Here is a 25876-nt window from a genome sequence, read left to right as displayed (position 1 = left end):
TAACGGTTCTTTTAAAAAATCATTTCAGAATTTTATGTAATATTCTTAGAGAAAGTACATTCGGTTTTCTTCTTCTTAGAAATTGATGTATTATAGATTGGGTTGAGTGAATCTAAGTCTGTAATCAATTTGAGAGAAAAAGAGAAAGAGAAAGAGAAGAGAGAAAAAGACTTTGAGTGAAGTCAAGGGAGAAGTCAACTGTTCAGGGGGAACAAGCTGGCAGGGAACCAGTTCCTAGAGGCACAGAGTTTAGGTTGGGTCCGAGTTTAGGTTGTACAAAAGAGAGTCTTTTGGCCTAAAAGTTATTAAAGAGAATTGAGTCAAAATCCCTCGTGGTCAAGGTTTTTCTTCCTATTGGGTCTAGGAAGTTTTCCTTGTAAAAATCCCGTGTTCCTCGTTCTTTCTTAATTCATGCAATTATTTCTTTCTTACTTAATCATTCTTTTATTTCCGCAAAAAGCAAAGGCAAGTACAAGGAGAAGGGAAAGGAACAACAAAAACCTTTCTCAAAAGTTGATATGAGAAGGGCCCTGGTAGCTGCCTGGGGAGAATCCGACTCAGAGCGAGGAGCAGGAACAACCAGAAGAGGAGACATCACACTTATGTCTCATGGCAAAAACAGACGAAGAAGAAGACTTGCCAACAACAAGGTACGCATAAATGTTATAGAAGAAGAGTTAAAAGAACTTTCAAAGAATCAATTAATAAAACTACTTTTGGAAACCTTGATGACTACAAGGCATTTGTGTTAGAGAAGAAAATTTAGAAAAAGCCTTGAAGTCACCAAAGGCATTCAAATTGGTTTAAAACAGTGAATGCAAACATTGAGAAAGATTCTTTGAAGTCTTTGATGAAAACCGACGTATTCGAGAAGCTTTTGAAAATGCTAAAAATGAAAACTACTTCTTGAATATGGAAATGGCTGAATTGAAACTATTTTTCCTGAAGGAACCAGTTCCTCTATAAATACAAGATCCGAGTTCGAAAATTAAAATTCGAACATGAAAAAGTTTTGAGTAAATATCTTGTACTTAAAGAGAAAATGGAATCTTCAAGAACGACTCTTCCTGATCCAGTAAGTTGGATACAAAAATATAAAAATGAAGGAAGAAGTGGGCTAGGTTTCAATCACAAGAAGAAAACAAAATGAAAAAATATGTTGATCTTCCAAGCAGCCGAATATGCTCTTATTGTGGGAACAGTGGACACTTAGTGTCTGACTGTTCCTCCAGAGAAGAACATATTGAAATGAATACCCACTTAATCAAACAAGTTTGGAAAGCTAAGAGAAATATACCCAACAGAGGAACCCAAGTCAAACTGGGTTCCTACCACTGACTGATTGCTTTGATGCAGGCTAAAGTGAGGGGGAACAACCTGTGGTACCTCGATAGCGGTTGTTCTAAAACACATGACAGGAGATAAAGAGAAATTCCTCTCGCTTTCAGCCTATGATGGAGGAACTGTGACCTTTGGAGACAATCTTACCGGTAACATAGTTGCAATGGAAGGTAGGAAAGTCTAAGTCACATTCCATAGACAATGTATTTTTGGTCGAGTGTTTAAAACATAATCTGCTTAGTATTTCTAATTTTGCGACAAAGGGAACAGTGTAAATTTTACTGATGAACATTGTATAGTAAGCAATACAGGAACATGTACCAAAATTCTAGAAGGAACAAGGAAAGGGAACACCTATGTTGTTGATCTCAACCTTGTTCCTAGGAACAATCTGACATGTTTAAGTGCCGCTGATGATGAACCACTTTTTTGGCATAAAAGATGTGGTCATGCAAGCATGACATTACTCCAGAAACTAAGTGGTAAGGACTTGGTGATTGGATTACCAACTATCAAAGTCTCAAACCATGAAGTTTGTGGACCCTGTGCAAAAGGTAAACAAGTTAGATCCTCGTTCAATCAAAGAAAATGGTAAGTCCACAAAGTCCCCTTGAATTGATTCATATGGACTTGTGTGGCCCTGTTCGAATCCAAAGTCGATCTGGTAAGAGAGATGTACTTGTAATAGTTGATGATTTTTCAAGATACACTTGGGTTATTTTTCTTCATAGCAAAGATGAAACATATGACGAATTTGTTAACTTTGCTAAAAGAACTCAAAGAATAAGTGGTTTTAAGATTAAGCACTTGCGTTCTGATCATGGTAAGAGTTTGAAAACTCAAAATTTGATGAGTTTTGCAGGCATGAAGGTCTTGATCATAACTTCTCAGCTCCTAGAACCCCACAACAAAATGGTGTGGTAGAACGGAAGAATCGCACTTTGGAGGACATGGCAAGAACAATGATAATAGCAAGCAATCTTCCGAAAAACTTCTGAGCCGAAGCGGTGAATACGGCATGCTATATTATCAATAGAGTCATGCTAAGACCTATCATCTTAAAGACCCCTTATGAGCTACTTAAAGGAAGAAATCCAATATCTCATACTTTACAGTCTTTGGTTGTAAATGCTTTGTACATAATAATGGTAAACACAATTTAGGAAAGTTTGACGCTAGAAGTGATGAGGCTGTTTTTATTGGATATGCCTTAAGTAGTAAGGCATATAGAGTTTACAACAAACGAATAATGTGTGTTGAGGAAAGTATCCATGTTATTTTTGATGAAACTAACTCACTGCAGGAACTAAGTCATGAAAATGACTTTGAAATAGGACTGACTCGTATTGAGGAGTCAGTAAACTTTGATGAGGAACTAACACCTGCAGGTAACGACAAAAAGCATATTTCCGAAGAAGAGATAGATGTTCCTGATCCTGTTATACAGGAGGAACAGGCACCAGAAATTCATCCAGAAGACGAGATGAATGAAGCTCCTCAAACTGGAGGAGCAGAACAAGAAGATGTGAACCAAAAGCGTTGAAAAACTTAAAATCCCATCCATTGGATTTAATAGTAAGTGATATTGAAAAGGGAACTCAAACGAGATCCCAACTGAAAAATTTATGTGCTTTTCATGCCTTTTTGTCTATAACAGAACCACGAAATCACAATGATGCCTTATTAGAGTCTGACTGGATAAACGCCATGCAAGAGGAACTAAATGAGTTCCAAAGGAACAAGGTATGGCACCTCGAGATTAAGCCGAAAAACCAGAAGGTAATTGGACTAAAATGGGTCTTCAGGAACAAGCTAGACGAGCATGGAACAGTCATAAGAAACAAAGCCAGACTCGTAGCCAAATGGTACAATCAACAAGAAGCACATCTGGTATTGTCCAGTTTCTATGATCAAGCTTGGTTTCTTGGAGCTCAAAGAAACAAAACACCGTTGCTCTTTCCACAGCAGAAGCTGAATACGTGGCTGTTGCTGTTGTTCTCAAGTATTGTGGATCAAGCAACAGGTACGTGACTTTGGCATAAAATTCAAGTGTGTTCCTATATTTTGTGACAATACTAGTGCTATTTGTATTTCGAAGGATCCAGTTCATCACTCTAGAGTCAAGCATATATATTCACATATAACATACATTTCCTAAAAGACAATGTAGAGAAAGGGTTAGTCAAAGTTGATTTGTCCTACTAAAAATCAAATAGCTGACATATTGACTAAACCTCTATCTAGGGACAGGTTTGAAAAGATACGCTTGGAACTAGGAATGATAAAGATTGTTTAAATGTGCACATGATGTTGTTTCCCCCCCAATTGTTTCTTACTAAGTATGTACTGCAATCTTCATGAATTAATTTTCATACACCTAGGGTCAAGTATAAGGACTCACATATGTCTCTGAATATTACCCTTAGTGTCCTTACACATATTTGGTATGCTTGTAGTTTGTATATTATGGACAAAATTTTATCATATGCAAGAGTAAATTTTTTTTTCACAATTTCCTTGTTTCTTTTTCTTTTCACACCTTCCATCCAAAAATAAACACATCACTCTGAATTATGCCCAAAATTAAGCGTTCAATTAATCTAGAGTTAAGAGGAGTAACTTCATTAATTGCTTCCGAAAACCCATAAACCGCTTCATTAAACCACATTGTCCATCTTTTCACACGGCATCATGATTACTTTATAACATAACACATCAAATCACTGACCCTTCACATTCTCACACATCAACTCAAGTTCTCTCCTCTCTCCTAATTCTCATCTTCAACCTCACAAAACCTCTGTCAACATGTCTTCCAAAACTCAAACCTCTGATGCTCATGCAAAATTACCGAAAGAGAAAACACCATCTCCTGAAGAAGAAAGTGCTCAAGAATCCTCCAAGAATGACGCAGATCTTCTGGGTCAAAAACGCATCTTCTTCACCAATTTCTCTCTCCCCGAAAAAGGAAGACGATGATCATGAAATTGAAAGCGAACAAGAACAAGAACTTGCTGTACCTACAAAAGAGGTAAGAAAACAAAATCTTCACAATTTCTTGTGGGCTTTTGTGAATACATTGCATGGTGCAAAAAGTCAAAATGGAATGAGTTGTTGAAAATTTTAAAATTTCAGAAGTGGTTGAAAATTGTTAGCATAGATGAGGGTCTTTATGAAAAGGAGATGAAAGATTTTTGTTCTGGGTTTGCAATAACAGAGGGTGTGTATCGCTTGTTAATGGGTCAGTTGTTACAATCACTGAGAAGAAACTTGGGGACTGGTTTGATATTCCAAATGAGGGTTATAAGGATTACATTAAGGGTAGGGCTAAGTTAAACATAAATGGAGTCACTAATGCCAAAATTCTTGCCTTCTTTAACGGTCATTCTAATGTTTTATCTTTAGATCAAAAGGAGTTGTCTCCGTTTCATAAGCTGCTGTTTCAGTTGGTTTGGCGTTTTATTTTACCTCGCTCCTCCAAAAGAACCCAGGCAAGCCTAATGGATCTTTCCATTATGTATTGCCTTGCTGAAAACATCAAAATCAACCTTCCCTCACTGATAATTGCCCATCTCTCTCACTGCATTACCCACAACACCAAAGTGGGTTATGGTAATCTTCTGTCCTATGTCTTAAACAATGCAAGGTTAAACTCCCTTCCAGCCCCTCCTTTCTCTTGACCAGAAAATTATCTTACAAAAGAAACTTTACTAGACTAAGTTTGAGGTTGGTGAATGGGAAGCTAGAGTGTGAGAGAGAGAAAACTCCGGTTAAGGTTGAGGTAGGGAGTAAAAAAAGTTGGATGAAGAAGGGGTTGCCAGTGGGTCTGTCAGAAAAAGCCAAAGGTTGGCTGGGTCCAAGTTCCAGAAGGAACAGGATCAAGGTGAAACTGTCTTTATTCACCTAGATTCTGATCCTGTCCCTTCTACTGTCGTGGATTTCCCTTTACTTTCTACAACTGGACTTAACAAGATGCTCCGGGAGATTCAGGATTCTTTGACCTCCTACATACCAAGATCAATGCAATTGAAGCTACGTTCACGTTCTGGACTCTCAGCAGCAGATCAACTACTTGCACTCAAGAATGCTGATACTGGGATCAGGAACAAGGTGGATGGTGTGCTTTCCAAGATAGATTCGGTGGTCCTCTCTCTCTTCAAATGAACCAAATCCTAACTTCTCTTATCTTTGGCTACTTTGAACAATTTTTTTGGCTGTAATTATTACTCTTTTGGATTCTACTTCTTATGTCCTTCTGAGACATATGCAGCACCTTTAATATTTCTCTTGCTTTCTTCATTTTCTTTTCTCATTACTCTGCATATTGATTGATTCTTGTTGTCCTAATGCTTCTTTCTGCTTGCTATTATGCTTGTGGTTTGGATGGCTAATATTATGAGATATATGTTTGAGCAACTTGCTTGGTGCCTAGACTATTGACTCTCTAGTGCTGCAGGTACAATATTTGGTTTTGATAATGACAAAGGGGGAAGAGATAGTGTGTGTCCACAAAAACAAAATTTTTATCATAGTTCCTTGTATCTTCTGCTTGTCTCTGTTCCTACCTATGTTGCTCCTATTCCCAGTCTGTAGAGTTGTTTACACTAGGTTAGATTGTGGATAGTTTGTGTAGTTTATTTTTTTTATGTAGTTTAGAGTTGCTTTTCCAAAACAAAAACAAAAACCTTAAAAAAAATTTTAATTAATTGTCATAATCAAAAAGGGGGAATATTGTTATTTCACTATTTTGATAATGACATACTCCCTCCGTCCCAAAATATAGTTCCCATTTCTTTTTTTTCACGGTAATTTATGCAAATTGGGATGGTAAAGATTTTTTGTTTATTTAAATAATGTTGTATGGGAAAAGATGATTTTAGGAGAGAGAATGGAGATAATTGGTGAAAGAGCATTAATTGTAACATTTTGGTTGAATAAAAAAAGGAAAAACAATTTCAAGAAGCAAATAAATGAAGTAACACGATTTTCTAGGCAAATCACAAAAATGTGGAACTAAATATGGAAATGGGAACTATATTTTGGGACACCCAAAATGGAAATAGGAACTATATTTTGGGACGGAGGGAGTATAATTAATGTTTATATTTTATTAGTTTAATTTGGTTTTTAGTTTCCTTGTTAGAAGTAACTTGTTTATGTCTTAGTTCTAGTTCTCTAGTTTGTTTTTGTTTTGTTTATTTTATTTATCTAGTTTTAATACGGTTAAAAGTCTTTAGGGTTCACAAATAAAATGGTAAATACTTTATGAAGGTTTGATTAAGTGTTTAATCAAGTTTAAAATTATTTATTATTTATTTGTGTTATCCGATTTATATTATGGTTATAACAAATGAAATATATGAAGATTCCAATAATATTTTGCTTAGTGAGATGTATGCGCAGCATTGGTGTTTTCCTAGAAATAAGGAGCCGCCAAACATTAACCTAAGCTATCGCGCCAACAAAGTGAACGTTGAGGTAGTTCCTAGAATTTAGGAACCACAACAACCTAGCTATATGTGAGGCGTGTGATCATGGAGAAGTGGTTGAGATCATGGAGAAGATCGTGGAAGCCCAACTAACTCAACTGCCAACGGAAAGATTACAACGGATAAAATGGAGAAGTGGCTAAGAGTACGTATGTTCAGGGAGAAGAACATGGAGAAGATCGTGGAGAAGAATTCGAGTAAATAGGTCTCTACAAATAGATGTTCCTAACATATCTCTTAAAAACAACTTTCAGAATTTTTATGTAATATTCTTAGTGAAAGTTTGCTCGGTTTTTCTTCTTCTTAGATATTAATGTATTATAGATTGGGTTGAGAGAATCAAAATCTGTAATCATTCTTGAGAGAAAAAGAGAAAAAGAAAGAGAAGAGAGAAAGAGAAAGAGAAAAGACTTCGAGTGAAGTCAAGGGAGAAGTCAACTGTTCAGGGGGAACAGGGGGGAACATGCTGACTGGGAACAAGTTCCTAGAGGAACAGAGTTGGTCCGAGTTTAGGTTGTACAAAAGAGAGTCTTTTGGCCTAAAAGTGATTAAAGTGAATTGAGTCAAAATCCCTAGTGATCAAGGTTTTTCTTCCTATTGGGCCTAGGAAATTTTCCTTGTAAAAATCTCGTGTTCCTAGTTCTTTCTTTATTCATGCAATTAGTTCCTTCTTACTTATTCATTCTTTTATTTCCGCAAAAAGTTTGAAAATCTCTCCAACTACAATTCACCCCCCCCCCTCTTATAGTTGCTTAAGTGTTCGTCCAAGACTAACAGTGTTGTAACTTCTAAAAAAAATAGAAAAAGATTTCAAAAAAAATAAAAAGAATTGTTGGGCTCATAATTTTTTAGATGTAGATTTTTCTCCACTATGGAGGGTAATTCCAGCATATATGGAGTGGTCAACTTGGTATCCTTTCAGCAATTTACGAATCCGCTTCACTTGGGGATATTTTGGAGTTAATATTTTGGAGTTAATGAAACCTTAACATTGTACTTCCACTGCTAATTCATGAAACTGGTTTTTGGTTTCTCAAGGGAAGAGTACTCACCCTAAGAAATTATCTAGTAGAAGTTCAGATAATTCCTTCCGATTGTTTGCTTGTCGCTGACAAATATGGATGTTCACCTTTGACCTTCCACAATGGAAAAGTGATGAAAATACAACCTTTTTATTCAATGATGAATAACTTAACAAGAATCAGAAGATAATGTCAGACAAAGGTACACCACTTTTAAAAGCCCGAGCCTTAGAAGAACTGAAGCTCAAAGATATGCCGTTCAACAAGCTTAATTCTGAGCCTTTCTGCGGTTCTTCCCATAAAAAAGGGAAAATAAAAAGATGTAAATATATATAAGAAAAAAGCAAAGAAAAAAAGAATGAAATTGGAGGCATCTACTTATCTGATACAATAGCTACTGTGGTGATATTTCAAAAACTGAATATCCAATTTCAGTATGCACGTTGAGCAAAATTACAATCCACCTTTAACTAAAGGACAATACCAGGCCAGATGAACGGAGGAAGACAGAGTTGTAGGTAAGCAAGAATACCAGCTACACAATATGTACAAGCTTATCAGTCAACTCACAATGCAATACTCTGTAAAAATCTGCACCATCCACTCCATTAACACCCCCAGGCTTCCAAACGCTTAGCCCATCTCAATCAAAGTGAACGGAACCTCTTTGAAATCCCATTTGCTGACACCAAGCTGGAAAGAACATCCGCGAATAGATCACATCACTTAACCCACAAGATCATGCATTCAGTCTGCTCTGAGCCTCAAAATCTCTTTTGCTGTCCTAAGACGAAAGTAGGGCATGTTTTCCTACAGGAAGAAAAGAAATCATTCAAATACCAGCAGCTTGCTTACGCACTATAAAATGCAAAACTTTTTGTGTATATACACAGGAAATTCAATTTTTTTTAATCAACATTACAATTGAAAGTTGATTTACTATCACATAATCCAAAGGCAATAACATGTCAAATCTAGCATTTATCTTCAGATGATTTGATCTTGAAGTTGTGATGAATAGAGAATTTTTTTTTTTTTAAAAAAAAGACCATTAGATATTCTCCCATATGTCCCAGGCCTGGAAAAAATCCCTAGGCCGAAATCTCAAAGGTTTGCTTTAAACAACAGATCGTGCAGTGATCCAAAATAAGGGTTGTCCACCACCACAACTCAACAATTCATTCTTCACTCTCTAGTACTTCAAAATTTCTCATTCAAACCCCCCCCCCCCCTTCCCCCTCTTTTCCTCTCCCATGTCTCATACTGTGCGCAAGAATCCTCAGAAAATGGTCACTGGATAAAAAAAGATATACATACAGTTATTGAGATTCATTAGCAATGACATTCTCATACATAGCTTTTCATGAGTTAGCACGTCTTCCAACGGAAAACAGAAAGAGACCCCACTAGCCATTGAATTTAGCCACAGACCCTTGATAAAGAATCAATATAGACTAAATTTAACATTTCTCCATAGAAATCTCTAACAAGGGACCATAATCAGCCTTTAATATTAACTAATTATTGTATTTACTTTCAAGGAAGGATTCAAATTATATTGTAAATTCAAATTCAGCAAATTCACATTATTTTTTTGGGTTTGCATTACACAAGAAAGAATAATTAACCTTCCATTGCAAAATATTAGTATCATGCTACTCAGTTTTGGGTTATGCCAGTAAAGTTGCAAGGAGTCTACTCAATTATCCACCAACGCCAATCATATATATATATATATATATATATATATATATATAACTTTGTTTCACAATGTAAGCACTTAATAAAAACCAATGCATTATACAATGCTATATAATCTATTTCTTCCTCTTCTCTTCTTGTGGCTAATAAATATTCAGTGTAAACATAAGACTCAATTAGTCCCTTGCATTTAAATGCTTCTTCATCTGTGCGAGACAGACTCACGTGCTCTACATATTGAATTACATGCAATATAAATCTAAAACTTTTTTTAATTTCATTTTGATGACTTTCAAACCTTTGCAAACGATTATGGATAAGTAGACTAGAGATAATTGCTTTCCACTAAATCTGTATTCATTTGTTGCTGATATAATTATGAACCCAACGAAAACATCACCTTTGAACTTCCGTAAATATACAAATTGGCAGCTGAATGTAAAGAAAGAAAGCTTTTGTATTTATAAACCTTCAAGACAACTTTTCAATAAAAAGGGAAAGGAAAAAAACAGCAAAGAAACACAATGTAGACCCACATCTCTTTCCCTCCCTTTCTCTTCCACCTCCCTTCTCCCAGCTATCCCATTCTACCAACTCCTTCACAGCTGGTGACAGATGAGGCAGTACTTTCAATCCATCACTAACCCTAAGTTGATTAACACAACAGTCAAAGAAAGAGAGAACCAATCACTCTTACTAATCACAGTTGTCATCCTACCCCCTACTAAGCAATTTGCTTACTTAACCTTTCATTGAAAAATGATCCCTATCTGATGGTAAACTTGATAGAATCTAAACTGCGCAAGATTGACATAACCTAAATCACCTAACTTAAACCCAAATTGCACTACAACCTAAAGAGTGACCAGAACTGAAACTGACCCGACCCAATATATAATGACAAAGATTGACTCATTGATCTATTTGGCATAATATAGTAATACTCCTTTCGTCCCATAATATAGTGAATCCAATTTTTCACGGAAATTAAGGTAAATAGAATCTAAGAGGAAACTAAAGACTTTTTATTTATTTAAATAGTTGTATGAAAACAGTCAATTTTAGGAGAGAGAATGGAGAATAATTGGTGAAAGAGCATTAAATGTAACCCATGGGTTGTATAAACAACGCAAAAAACTAATTTCAAGAAACAAATAAATGATGACGACACGGTTTTTCTAGGCAAATCATGAAAAAGTATGGAACTAAATATAGAACCAAGCACTATATATAAGGACACCCAAAATGGAAATGAAGCACTACATTACGAGACGGAGGGAGTCATCGCAATTGACCTATAATTGACCCTAGTCTGAAGAGAGTCACATTACTCAAATATGACTTGAAGTGAACCTGATTCGAACGACATAATTGCCAACTCTAAACTTGCATAAACCATTTGATTGGTATAAGCACTGGCAGGTGCGACACCTTGTGAGGGGGAGGAAGAAGCACAGCATAGCTATTTGAAGAAATAAAGCCTAGCGCTACCAGACCTTAGAGAAAAAAGATGGGAAAATAATAGGAAGAAGGGTAGAAGAGAGCGGTGGGGAAGCAGAGGGAAGACAAAGGCAGTTCGGAATCCTGCCTTAGTAGAGGCAAAAGAGACAAGAAACTTGGGGATGTTTTTGATGGACGCGTGATTGTATCTAAGGTATATTTTATTCAAAGTATTTTGATTAATCAATGTTTCAAGTGAAGAGGTAGGGATGTCCATCACAACAATATTAATCTATCGTGCACAAAACGACGCGTCCATGTCTGAAAATTATGACAAATAAAACAATTAAAAACATGTTTTGAACCACAACGAATCATTCCCAACAGTAGCAAAAAAATTCACAGTACATGGTGTTTTAAAAAGAAAGGGAATCTCAGCCATGAAAACATGTTCCAATTACCTTCTCATGGTGGGGTGCTGGGGTCTTCGAGAGCAAGTCATGAAAATATAGATAGTGGAAAGTCATGTGCAATTTGTGAAAAAAATTGAGATATGAATCAGTTTTGCTGGGCAGTATTGATAGTGTATAACGAGAGAAATAAAGCATCTGGTATTATTAGTGGAACTTGATAGAGAGTATAGGCTAAGTCCTGGAAAAAGGGGCAAAGAGAGTTCATTAATCTTTATTTGTTATTTTAAGGTAGGTTTTTCACACGTGAAAGCTAGGAGAGAGTGTAATAAGATAATAATTAATGCGACAAGTAATTGGCTTACAAACACATCAATTTTATATTGTATTTTGGGTCAGATCAGTGGTACTTTTCAATAAATATTCCACATACAAAAAACACACTTTACTACAGCGAGTCACTTCTGCAATGACCATTCACCAACAGAAAAGAAGATAGTTGTCACTAGGCACAAAGTATTTCCTACTATCTATTATCTCACAATGAGAAGACTCCTTTGTAAAATTGAGGTAAGAGTGACTAGAAACTACTTCCGTTCGAGTAAAGTTAAAACATTTTTGTGGGGGATATTCGGGAGCAGTCTTTTTGCCAATCCCAATAATATCAACCACTTTGCAGTTAAATTTAAGACACCATACATCTGGATGGGCTGTTGTCAATATCTAAGTGTCATCGGCCACATATGCTCCATAGCATGCTCTTCAGTTCACATCTACAGCAGACTGCTAATAGGAGGTTCAATAAATAAAATTGATCTCCTATTTTTGAATGATTAATTCGATGCATAACTTTAAATATCAGCAGTTCAGACATTCCCCACTATTATATTATATGATAAGCCAAACACTAGATATAATCAGCATATAACTATTCATAAAAGGAGGGGGGGGGAAATGTATACAATAAATGCCACCAAACCAGAATGTGCCGTACCTGGGAGAAATGGAGCCCCATGCCTCTACTATAGAAATCGGCATATTTGATCATGAACACACCACAATCAAACCTATTGCAGAGAAGAACGTGACTTGAGTTAAAGAGTCTATAAACAATTAAAATCCCAAAAATCCAAGAAGAGAAGCAAAGATTGAAGCAACCTCACTACTTGAAAGAACAAAATGGACGAAGAGAAAGAGAGACAGCATCTCCATATGGAAAAAGAAAACTCGATACCAGAAAAGGTAATACTTTCTTTTCCCTTGGGTGATTTAGAAACCCAAAACGCTTGAATACAACACTTAAGATATAGACTTGAAGCCAGCACTTGAGAATTCACACTTGAATAGTTGTCAATAGAGTATTGGCTTTGATAAGTCACCAACTCACCATTGTTAACAGACAAGCCACCAAGTTCTAAGAAGTCCAATATTTGTATATAGCTTTTCACATAAAAACAACTTTCTGATTTTTACTGGTTTAAGGTAAGGTTTACTTGCATTTTCATCTTCACACTGGCTTGATGCAATAATACTTCTCCAAAAGTCAAATCAAGACAGCAAACATTTGAACTCTCTAAGCCACACACTAGGTGGGTGGGATCCACATTGGGTAGTGATCATTGTCAATATCTCTTCCTCTATAGATCCCTAATAACATCTTGTTGGCCTCATTTTGAAAATATGCCCCAGGAACTTTTATGGGATTACCTCTATCTCAACATGACTGGCTCCTTGTATTAGACTAGCCTAGGGAGAGGAGCACTTTTGGCATTCCAAAATTAAGTAGTTTTAAACTCTGCTTTATGAAATGACCACTCCTATCCCTCCTCTTACCCTGACACATGAAACCTACCCAATATTTTATTTCTTTCAACCTCTCTCCTTCCCCGTATAGTTACATTAAAAACACTTTCCAACTTTTTGATTTGTCTTTCTCGATCAGCGAAAAGCCCACCTTCTTCCCTCAAGCCATCTCTAACAAAACTTACTCCGTAGTAGCAGATTTCAGGTGAGCAGGTACTGGGTAAATGGGTAAGGTAAGTGAAGAGTTCATTTTTTTTTTTTGTCCCTTTTTCAGCTCTTTATGGCTGCAAATTTTCAGCCTTGGAAACGTTTTTGGCGATATTTCCCATGCTTCCTGCCGCTTCTACTTGCCTAAATGGCAAAACTTCGCCTCCTAGCTGAATCGGGGCTTTCCGCAAATAATAGTTACGCATCTTCAAGAAGGTTTTGTTTAGCAGAGAAACTGCTTCACTACAGCTTGGAAAGTAGCCAAAAAGAAATCTCTTCAAGATGAAACCTACAACGCCTAAGGGCAATAGTTTAGCTCCAAGAGAACAGCACAGGATCATTGGCTAAATGAATTGGATAAAGTAACCAGATGTGATGAAGTACACCAAGGGTAATCCCAATTTTGATAAATGATCCACAAATTTCATCAATGGACCCCAATTTAAAATTCACTTGTAAATGTGCTAAATTTAGTAAGGTAGGTTCCAAAAGTTTAGGGAAAGCACAATAATCCTTCAAACTCTACGCCTATGTGGCCATTTAGCAGCCCATTCCCCAATAATTTAACACAACATTTTGGGCAATAATATCAAAAGTGAAGATTAAAATAAATAACTACAATTCAAATCTTAGTGACAAAGATTAGAACAGCATGGACAATCATGCTCAGAAAGTTCTAGATAATCCTTTACTTTATCAGCCTAATAGATTTATGCCCTCTTATACGGCCACTAGGCCCACTACATACAAGGAAGTTTTACAACAAACAAAATCCCTTACAAACACACAAAGAATCGCCCAAATAAGTGAATTATAAATAAGAATAACATAAGATGCTGCATCTCCTTCATTCAATGAACTTTTACTTGATAGCTACTTCTATTTGTCAAGATATCAAAGTATCCATTAGCTATGATGCTCGGACTTGGGTACGAGAGTCCAACACATACGGATCCAAATCAAGGACTTGAGGACACGTTTTAAAGGGTTCACACAAGAACTTTCACATTTTAGTACTGAATTTCTTGATTTTAGGAAATATGTTTAATCTTTTCAAAACATAAGCTATAAATAGCCTTTGGTGTAAAATTACAATTTCCTGTGTAAAAAGTAAGCTTATTCAGTTCCTCCAATTGAATTGTGTACAGGAAAAAGAAAAATATGATGACTGCAGGGGAAATTCACATACAGTAATGACATAACATTAAAAGGGGACACACAAAATAAAAAGTAAAAGTTATTAGTTGGAGCCCACATGAACACTCACTTTTTTTTTCCAATTCACCAAGAATTCTGACTTGCCTCAGTTGTCCAAAGTAATACAAAAGTTATTAGGAGAGAGGAAGGTAGAAAGAGAAACAAGAGAGATAAAGAAAAGCACAAAAGGAGATACAAGAGAAGAGAGAAAAGAAGAAAAGCACAGAGAACACTCGCTGCCAGCCATGGCCACCAGAGGCAGAAGGAAGGGCCAAGTCCGATTTCGCCTACCTCGGTCCAACCCGTATTCCAGGTCCGAGCCAAGGTCAGGTCGGGTAGTGTCGACATAGATACGGAGGGGTAAACCAACGAGTCCGAGCATCCCAGTCTATTAGTGATCTTTTGAAACACAAACCCCTATGAACACACATTGTTACGTCCTCTTGCTTCTTTTCTTGAATCAAGGGAGGGGAAGAAAGCAACCCTAAGTAGAAAGCTTCTGAAATACAATGTATTGACGCCTTCGTTACCACTTGATATCCTCAATTCCTCATCCAAAACCACCAAGACTTCATGAGTAATCTTACCCAATCGATACCATAACTTATCTCCCCTTTTCTACAATTAACTAATACATACTTCTTCTCTTTTTAGTTGCACCATTTGCTTTTTCACGTACTCTAACATGCTTATTTGAACATTAATATCTCTAATATCTCTAATTGCGTATGTAAAAATTATAAAAAGTTGACTATGTTTTTTCTTATATAATAGTGAGAAAATATACTCAACAAGTTGGTTGATGAATAGTGCCCCCAAAAGTTAAATGGTGCAACTAAAAAAAGGACCTATATGAACAAAATAAAGCCCTATGCATTTCATGGGTCAAAGATTAGTCGTCTCCACTCTCTACATATAACCAGCCAATGCCAAAAATATGTACTTGTCTTTCTCATAGTAGCATTGATATCCTTAATCAAATAAAACTCAAGCATCAATTTCCAAAGAAAAGAAAGTACGGGGGATAGAAAAAAAGAACATGAAGCACACATAAATATTGATTGTGTATAATACTCCCTCCATTTACAAATAATAGTTACACTTCACTTTAGGGGAAAACCAAGACGATTCTGAAAAAACCATGACACAAGTACAACAAAAGCATATTTGATTTTGGAAAATGTAAAAGAACCATCAATATATTAAAGGAGAGAGAAAAGTACGAGGTAGAAAAGTTTTTTGGGTGGATTAATAAAATGGGTGGTAGGGCATATGAGGTAAAAAAGTGTATAAAGTTGATGTGACATGTTACCATATAAGGATAAAATAAAAGTACAACAATTATATAGAAACGGTCTAAAAAGGAAAGCGTAACAATTATTTGTAAGCGGAGATAGTATAATCATACACTAGCTGCAAAGTAGGTACAGCATATAGATGAAAATAATAAAATCTTCCAGAGACTAAACAATAAATGTACAGGCAAAACCCAAGATATTCTAACAAGCATGAAAATGAACCGTGCCACTCGAGGAACAGAAACAGGATCATCTGGCAATATAATCTTGTACTTACCCATTCTGTTGTTCAGGAAGGTCTTCAACAAACTCTAGCTCCCATGAACCAACATCAATCTCCTGCCCACTCTTGTCCTTCATTTCATCCGTGAAATATCGAGCCTACAAGACAATATTTCTCAAACATGTAATTAGGTCTTGATACACAATTATGTCTGACTGTAAGCAACCCAACAACTTTTCATCAATAATAATAACAAGATTAGAAGCACATTTATTCTCATTCTTTCCACTCATAATTCCTTCAAATAGTGTGCCCCGACCCTCCCAGTTGGACTGATGTGACAAGTCCACAGACACACGCACGTAAAGGGAAACAAACCAAGCAGAAGAAACCTAGCAGACTAAACTGGCCTGTGTGTGATTTATGGTCAAATCCCAGGTTCTTTTACTTAGTCAACCTAGAGCAGTCCATAACTCTCTCATAGGCAGATTGAATGACAAATTTGAACCATTGTTAGGGTTTAAGAAAAGTGGATGATTGTGACGGTGCAAGTGAGTGAGAACCTTGGTTCACACTAGAAGTCACTAATTATCGGAAAGATAAGATTTGGGAGATTCTTTGAGTGGGTCAAAAGAAGATAAATTCACATAGATTAAGGGAGCCAAGCACTCAGAAAGGTGTTCGACAAAGAGGCAACAAATGCATGCTATATACAAGGTCTTACAGGGTTTATCTTGTCAAGGGATGAATGCACGTTCCATTAATAAAATAAGGGACATTCTCTTCAATAGCACCCATATTTTTAACTTTTTTATTTTTATTGACTCTTTGGTAGCCCCGCAATTATTGTATATTTTAATTCCGCAGGCTTAGCTAGTGATTACCGTTAGATGTCCGTTAGTTGTGCAAGCTAGGTTAGTTTGCAGACCCTTAATTTTGGGCACGAGTTTTGAGACAATCTTAAATGGGCAATTTTGACCTTCAAAACGACTTCTTTAAAAAATGGATGGCACCGAGCTACCTTTTAAAAATGGACACCACCGAGTATCCTTTTTGGGCAATGTTGTTCTCCGACAATGAGTCGAACGGCTGTAATTGCCACGATTGAGTATGATGACAAAGTGTTCAAGGTAGTGAATAGAGAGTAGTGGTTGATGGTTATACCGACAATGAGGGTGTAGGTGGTCATGTTAATATGAATTGCAGAGGGAGTGTTACAAAACGAGGAGAAAGAGAGTTAATTTAGTATTTGAATTATTTTTTTGGTCTTAGTTGATTATTTAGGAGTCAATTAATTAATTAAGATATTTTCGTGCACATTTGTTGATATTGTAGATAGTTGCGTATGATGTTATACATTTACTTATTTGATATATATTTGTTTGACAACCATCGTTGGGTATATGCTCATTTAATTTTCCTTTCTATCAAAAGAAAAAAAAAAGTTGAATTTACCTTAGCGGCAAGTGCAGCACTCTTTTTCTTACACAAGCCCCACATGCAAAACTCCTTTTTATTTGACACAAACATCATAATACTCATCTTGGTTTTTGGAATGGGTTAAAAAAAAAAGAGCAGAGGTAGTATCATAGATTCATACAAGATGAATCTCCCGCATTCTGAAAGTGGTATCACATTTAACAATTTTGGACACAAGATAAAACAAATACAAACAGCAATACATACCAATACTCTCAAAACCTGAAAATCTCTTCCACCCAGTGAGTCTAGATACTGAAACGACTTGTCCTTCTTGTTAATGACTGCCAAACACCAATGCACCTCCTTGTGGATAGGAACAAATATCTGCCATTATTGCACATATAGGTCAGTGAACACAAATGCAAAGAGAAACCAAGTGAAGTGAGAGTGAGGTCAACTACTTTATCACAGTCCACGAGTCCATATCCAAGCTTCTTCTGTGTGGTCCATCTTCTAACAGCCTTATAATCATAGCCATTTCTTCCACCTATAAGCTGTATTCATATTGAGCAAGAAATTTTCGAATGTTATAGTCAAATTAAAGCATATCAGGTCAAGAAAACCAATTGTAGACAAAGTAAAGACGAAATTTACGTTTTTAAAAGTATAGACGAAACAACTTTTGTTTTGTTTATTCAACTTATTAGACCTATAATTTACAAGTCCTAGAGGACTATTACATATCAAACAATACCAGCACATTCCCAAGAAAAGGTAAATATGCGCCAATAGAAGGCTGATACGGGCCAAGAAGAGGCCAATCTAAAATCTGTACTTCATCGACTGCGACCTTTTGCATGACACTGCAATATAGTATGCTTCAGCCTTGAATTCCGCAAAGATTTGGCAACAAAGGCTAAGGAAATTGCAACCATCACAAAGATTTAAGGCTTCTATTTGCAGCAATCACAACAAATGCTCAATTCAGATCTCAACCACAATTCAGATACTGGTTCAAATATCTTTGAGCCAGATCTACGCGATGAATCATAGAAGTGACATCCATATAAATACGAAACATGAACACAATCATAAAAACCAAACATCCATTGGATGCCACCGGATACATGCAACTGTAATCACACACATTGTGAAAGCAAAGAAACCTAAAATGAGAAAAGGCAACAAGGGCTGGAAGGTCACAAAGATTTAAAGCCTCTTGAAACTAGTAAACTTTGATCCCCCAGACAAAACCATCATGTTCATTTCAGTAGATATCGCCACTAGAACTTATGCTCTTCCTTGCATTCCACAAAAACAGCGATAGCCTGCTAAGAACTAGGGGATCTTAGCTAAATAACAGTAGAATAAAAGCAACAAAATTAGCACAGCAGCAAGATAGATGTGTATTAAGCAAGATTTGAGTAATCTCCTCCTAATACCCCTTACTTTCGAGAGGTAAGGATCTCTCCCATTACATCACTCTTCTTGTCTAATTTCTGGATACCTCCCTTTTTGGGTGAGGCCTCTATTTATATATGTACACATGTGCCTTTCTCTCAGGACTTTCTCTCACTAGGATTCATAACTAATTTCTGTTATGATGTCAGGAGCTATATGATTCCCTCCTCCATGTCATAGCTGCCATTCTCCACTCTCCTATTGCCAACTGTCCCCTCTCCTGTGGAAGCTTCTGGACCCTTCTTTCCCCTCTTCCTTCGTGCATATGTGTAAATAATTGGTGGGTGGTCACTGGGCTTAGCAATACCCCCGGGCCAATTAACCACCTTGTCCTCAAGGTGGAAAGCAGGGAAGCGGGCCTGGAAAAGGGAAACGTCCTCCCAGGTAGCTTCAAAGGTGGGCAAGTGAAGCCATTTAATGAGAACCTCAGTAGCTTGTGTAGGGGATTGGTGATTTGACCTCAGGCCTAGAACAGCTTCGGGTGTGGCTTCGAGGACCATGTCAGCAGTGAGTTGGGGAGGGATAGTGGGGGAGATGTGAGGTTGACCAACCGCTTTTTTGAGTAATGAGACATGAAAAACTGGGTGAATTTTAGCTGTGGGGGGTAAGTCAAGCTGGTAAGCCACAGAACCAACCTTCTGGACTACGGAGAAAGGGCCATAGAATCGGGGGGAGAGTTTTTCATTGGGTTTTTTGGCTAAGGATTTTTGTCTGTAAGGCTGGAGTTTAAGGTAAACCAGATCTCCCACATCAAACGTCACCTCACGCCTGTGCTTATTCTCCTGGAGCCTCATGCTATTTTGTGCTGACAGGAGATGGAACTTCAGTTCATCCAAGGTCGCATCCCGCTCCAACAACTGCTCTTCCAGTGAATAAACTGAAGTGCTCCCTTGCTCAAACCGGAATAAAGGAGGTGGGTCCCGGCCATAAACCGCCTTGAAGGGGGTACACTGAGTAGAAGCATGAGTGGAAGTGTTGTACCAATATTCAGCCCATGGAAGCCAAGAAGCCCAGGTGGTGGGTTTGCCCCCAATGAAGCATCTGAGATAAGCTTCTAGAGATTTGTTGACCACTTCTGTTTGGCCATCAGATTGGGGGTGATAAGCTGTGCTTCGGTGGAGTGCTATACCCTGAAGTTTAAACAATTCCTTCCAAAATAAGCTAAGGAAGATTTTGTCTCTGTCAGAGACGATAGTGGCAGGAAACCCGTGCAAACGTACAATTTCTTTCACGAAGGCTGAAGCTACAGAGGCGGCTGTGAACGGGTGCTTCAACCCAATGAAGTGGCCATACTTAGTAAGCCTATCAATCACCACTAGTATAGTGTCAAGCCCCTTAGACTTGGGAAGGCCCTCCACAAAATCCATGGAAATATCGGCCCAAATGAGGTGGGGAATAGGAAGGGGCTGCAACAATCCAGCCGATTTGAGGGTGGAAGTTTTGTTCTGTTGACATATGTGACAGTTCTGCACAAAGGAAGTAATGTCCTTCTTCATTCCCTTCCAAAACCATTCCGAAGCAATTCTCTGATATGTTTTATAAACTCCCGAGTGCCCGCCTATAGGAGTAGCATGATATTCCTGCATCAATGTGCTGGTAAGAGATGATTTTCGAGGCACCACCAACCGGTTCTTGTACTTCAGTACGCCATGTTCCACTGAAAACCCTTGAAGGGTTGTGTCCCCTGCCAAGACTGACTTGGTAAGAGCTTGCAGCTCCTGGTCTTGTTGTATAGCCAGGTGGATGTCCTTCCAATGGGGAAAATGCGACGTGCTGAGGGCATTACACTCTAACTGACCTTCCTCTCTACGAGACAGAGCATCAGCCACCCTGTTGCTGGCCCCTGGTTTGTATTTGATGTCGAAGTTAAACCCCATAAGCTTGCCCACCCATTTCTGGTATTCGGGTCCTATTTCTCACTGATTCAATAAGTGCCTCAAGCTCTGCTGATCTGTGTGTATTATGAAGTGCCTGCCCAATAGATAGTGTCTCCATTTTTGCACAGAAAGTACAACGGCCATGAGTTCTTTCTCATAAATTGATTTGTTCCGTCCTCGCAGGCCCAAGGTCTTGCTATAATAAGCAATCGGGTGCCCTTGTTGGAGGAGTACAGCACCTAACCCGAATCCAGAAGCATCTGCTTCGATGACAAAAGGCAAGGTGAAATCGGGCATGCTGAGCACCGGAGCTGTAGATAGAGCCTGTTTGAGCTGATTAAAAGCAGCAGTGGCTGCTGCATTCCACACGAATGCATCCTTTTTCAGCTGTTGCGTCAAAGGGTGTGCTATACTTGCATAGCCTCTGATGAACCGTCTATAATACCCCGTCAAACCCAAGAACCCTCTCAAGGCCCTTATAGTAGTAGGAACCGGCCAATCTCGCATTGCCTACACTTTTGTTTGATCCATAGCCACCCCTGCAGATGAGATAAAATGCCCCAAGTATGCCACTTTGGGTTGCCCGAACTCGCATTTTTTGAAATTGGCATATAAGTGGTGCACCGCCAACAGCCCTAATACCACACTCAGATGATGCTTATGTTGTTCCATGTCAGCACTGTATCCCAGTATATCATCAAAAAAAACCAAAACAAAACGCCGCAAGTAGGGCCTGAATACATCATTCATGAGAGCCTGAAAAGTGGCAGGTGCGTTCGTGAGCCCAAAGGGCATCACCAGAAACTCATAATGGCCCTCATGAGTCCGAAAGGCCGTCTTATGAACATCTTCCTCCCTCATCCGAATCTGATGATATCCGGACTTCAAATCCAACTTCGAAAATACAGAGGAGCCATGGAGCTCGTCAAGTAATTCATCAATTACTGGGATGGGGTACTTATCAGGGACAGTAACATGATTTAAGGCTCTGTAATCGACGCAAAAACGCCAGGAATCATCCTTCTTTTTGACCAACAAAACAGGGCTTGAGAAAGCACTATGGGAGGGTTGTATAATACCAGCATGTAACATATCAGAAATTAAACTCTCAATTTCATTTTTCTGTGATTGGGGATATCTATAGGGTCGGACACTTACCGGATCAGTGCCTTGCTTCAAGATCACAGCATGCTCATGACCTCGCTTGGGAGGGAGACCCGAAGGCATGTGAAACACCTGAGCATAAGAATGAATGAGCGGCTGTAAACTCTCTAGAATGCTCTGTAATAACTCCTGTTCTGCTTGTCCAGCACCTTCCAACTGGTTCAGCTCAACCAAATAACCTCCCCCCTCCTTTTTAATGGTGCGCATCATGGCCTTTAACGAGATTCCCTGCCTGCAAGGAACGAAATTCGATACGAAACGCGGGACGGAAACGGAAACGGGAAACGCTACCTTGAGTGAATCGGGAACGTTTGGTGTTATGAGTTATGACAGTTTTTTTTTTAAAGGCCCAACTATACCTAGCCCACTTTAATGCTTTCTTTAAAACCCTAATTGGTAAAACTTTAAGAAAAAGTCAAAAAGAAAAAAAATAAAGAGAAGGGGGAGGGGCACACCCACGTAATTAGAAAAAACTGACTGGAGGCCCATTAAATGAAAAAAAAAGAGAGGAAGACAGAGAAAGGAAATGTCGGAGGCTAGGGAAAGAATGAGAGAAAGCCAACTACCGACCGCCGCTGCCGACCGCCACTGCCGGAGATCCGGGGATCTGACAACACCATCTGGCTCGGAATTCTTGCTAGAACCAAAGCCCCATGGTAATTTATCCTAGTATAAGCATTTTCCTCTTCAATTTCCAGATCTAGGTTTTCGAATCAACCCTAAATCTGTGATTTTTCATCTTCTTTTCTTTCCTCCTCTCTCTCTCGGTCCTCTAGTGTTGACCCTTGAAGAAGAAAAAGGAAACGCCATGACCACCGTACTGAGACGCGAACCGCAGCGATTTGGGTCGCGTTCGTTCCGCGATTCGGTACGAACGACTCAGGACGCGATTCGGCCGTACGTCCCGCGTTTCTGGTTTCACCGATCAAGGCCATGCAACCAGGTCTGTCCCTTACTGAAAGCTACAAAAAAAACCACCAGAAGCATATGTTCGTGCAACAAAAGTCATGAGATATGACAAATGGTTCGAGGACACCTTATTCCCTCTCAAAATGAGAAAATGTATTATTCAGAAGTCTAAATAAGAATATATAAACTTAAATCTAGCAACTTTATGGACAAATTACCCTCAACAAATTCAAGGTTTGGCTGATCCATCAGCTAATCTAGTCACAATCTGATCTGCTCTTCAACACACTTTATCTGACTAACGCCGTTAACCAGTATCCCATAATTCACAAACATAGGTGACAATGCCAACAATCAAACAATGTCTACATAAATATAATTATAAACAACTCTTACATAAAATTAAGTCCAGTCTAAATAGTCTAATTGAAAGTCTAAAACCACCATAGATCCCCATTGTGAAAATTAAAAATATAATTCTCACCTTCTTATAAAAAAATGTATTGAAGAAATGACAATTCAAAAATTTCTTCGGCTCTCTTCTTTCCCTTTCTTTCAGCAGTTCCAGATAAACATTGATGACCTGCAATCCAGGAAGAAAGAGGGGGGAAATGTCTAACATCAAAAAAAAATTGCTGGTATCCTTCTAATCCAAAGATGAAGATTATGAATAATGCAACTCACTTCATCATTCAACCATGCACCTGGTTTCAAGCACTGCAACATTTCACCAGTAATCTGGATGTTGGAGTTCTCATGTGTGACCAGTATCTTTCGTCTGCAGAGGAAGCAAACAACAATTGATAAACAAGAAAAGCTATCATCCTATCATAAGATACCAGATAATCCATGTTTGAGCTAATACCTATTAGAATTAGAGAAGGCACGCGCAACTTCTCTCTCCTCCTCCTCTGAGAGGACCACAAAAGGCTCACGCAACAAATCCTACAGTTGCATAGGGAAAAAAGTCAGTAGCCTTATTATCCCACAAACAAAAAATAAACTGTACGACAACTAGAAAAGGACTTGTTAGAGCCAGAGCAATAGCAAGGAAAATCCACCTCCCCTGGTTTTTTCAGCTCCTCTTGTTTCTTCAAAGACTGGTGGAACTGCAACTGCGCCTCGGTTAATTTGATTTCAGAATCCAAACTGCTCAACCGAGGAGAATAATATGCGTCCACATTATGCAGCAATTTTTTGTATGCCTCAAAACCAAGCGACATTGAGCCGAACACTTTAGCAGCATTCTCAACATTGGTCAAATCTAATGCCTCCACTGAAGCAGCCTGAATAGCACCACTTTCCGGTGCCTCAACACCCTCTGGCACTCGATTTCCGTCAGAAACCACTGACTGTATCTCATTTCCATCTTCAACAATCTCCACCTCTCCCCAACCCTTTGAAATTACATCTTCCTTCTCAGGTTCATCTTCCACATCAATCACCTCCTTATCCTTTCCTACATACCGCAAAACGCTAACTGCATTGTCTCTGGCCTCTGCATACTTGCGAAGTATTTTGTTAAGTGTATTCCCCATATCAACCTTCTCTTGAATGCCACTATCCTCACACTTCAATCCACCGGACAAAAGCCCAAATCCTTTTCGTCTACAAGGTGCATGAACCTCCCTCCGCAGCTTCCCCGGTTCTGGATACTGCCTTAGCCGGGGAACAACACTATGCGCCGAAGTAATCAACTTTCCAGCGCTTTGAATGTTGGAAATTCTAGGTTTTTTTGCTATATGGGTATCAATTTGATTACTACGATCATAAAAATAATGAGGTGAATTAAATGATGGAGATGGAGTGTGTAAGCTTAAACATTCATCTGCTCGCTTACGATTTATTGTTGTTATGGCACCCATTGGCTAAACCCTAACCCATCTACCACCAAGAAATTAAGAGAAATCACTATAACTTCAAATTTAGTATAAAACCTAGGAGAGAGAAAAGCAAAATTCAAGGGGTAGAGTGAACACCCAAATTAATGTTAGCAAAAAAAACCAAAACAAATAACGACGAATTTGATATCGTATAAACCCTAGAAAAAAAGCGAGAAAGATGAGTAACAAATTGCAATACCCAAATTCGGCGAAAAAGTGATCGATCAAGAACAGATATAGAGCGAAATTGCTTCAAATGAGATAACGTAATTCTGGGCGTTAATGGAGAAGTTGAAGATTTAATGTAATGGCGGACTAATTGGTTTCCGTTTGAGGTTCAGTCAAGTTTTCTAAGTATTTATTCTAAACTATTGTCAAATGCCAAAAGAAGGAAAAAAAAACATGTGCAAAATGAAATTGCAAGAATACCCTTAACATATCGAAGTAATTTATGTTAGGCAGAGATGTTCAACAGACGGGCTCCCGCTTCCAGTCCTGATCCAGCCCATTTATAAGAGGGATGCGCTTAAAGCGGGACTAATATAAACGGGTTGTATAAATGGGTTGTGATAGATAGCCTATTTTCAGTGGGAAAAAAAAAATGGGTTAGGCTCTTTTACTTGCCTCTACCATTCATTCTAAGTTTAGAAAAATCTAACTAGTTCTTATTCCGGACCATATGCTCCAATTTATTTAATGACGTGCATTTGAAGTCTTCAAAATTTGAAATATACTTCCTCTGTATCGATTACTCATTACACTTCCTGTATATAGATGTTTCATATTACTTGCTACACTTTTTTTTTCCTTATATGGTAACTTTAAAAGTATGATTTTACCAAACTACTTACTTAGAAAAATAAAACTAACAATAAATAATGAAATTGTAAAAAAAAAAAAAAAAAAAAAAAAAAAAAAAAAAACCCACTGAACATTAATGACTCCCACCAAAATCAACCCCACCCATCAACTACCTTTTAATTAAATGCAACAGAAGGAAAAATTAAATCAACCCCCAAACCCCAAATG

At 38.0% G+C, this 25876-nt stretch overlaps 1 protein-coding gene across 1 annotated transcript; it reads right to left on the bottom strand.

Annotated features, from left to right (window-relative positions):
* Positions 1-7983: 7983 nt before the first annotated feature.
* Positions 7984-25264, bottom strand: LOC104883715 (ubiquitin-like-specific protease ESD4). Its single transcript, XM_048641451.2, has 10 exons — positions 25047-25264; positions 24026-24848; positions 23830-23909; positions 23649-23742; positions 23449-23547; positions 18015-18107; positions 17818-17937; positions 16186-16289; positions 12398-12470; positions 7984-8662 (listed from the first exon to the last, which is right to left on the bottom strand). Exons 2-10 carry the CDS (start codon positions 24827-24829, stop codon positions 8600-8602), a joined length of 1530 nt encoding a protein of 509 aa, XP_048497408.1. The 5' UTR covers positions 24830-24848; positions 25047-25264; the 3' UTR covers positions 7984-8599.
* Positions 25265-25876: the final 612 nt, after the last annotated feature.

The sequence above is a fragment of the Beta vulgaris genome, chromosome 3 (genome assembly GCF_026745355.1).
Source record: "Beta vulgaris subsp. vulgaris cultivar EL10 chromosome 3, EL10.2, whole genome shotgun sequence".
In the NCBI taxonomy this organism is placed as follows: Eukaryota; Viridiplantae; Streptophyta; class Magnoliopsida; order Caryophyllales; family Amaranthaceae; genus Beta; species Beta vulgaris.
Note: the sequence above shows the minus strand (reverse complement) of the source record. Positions and strands in the feature narration are given on the sequence as shown.

Bases quoted from the DNA above. Each gene is read 5' to 3' on its own strand.
- LOC104883715 (XM_048641451.2), bottom strand. From the start codon at position 24,829: ATGGGTGCCATAACAACAATAAATCGTAAGCGAGCAGATGAATGTTTA. The intron at 17,938-18,014 runs GTAGTTGACCTC...CAATAATGGCAG, and splicing joins GACTCGTGGACTGTGATAAA to ATATTTGTTCCTATCCACAA. The intron at 12,471-16,185 runs GTAAGTACAAGA...TCTCTGCAATAG, and splicing joins CTTCCTGAACAACAGAATGG to GTTTGATTGTGGTGTGTTCA.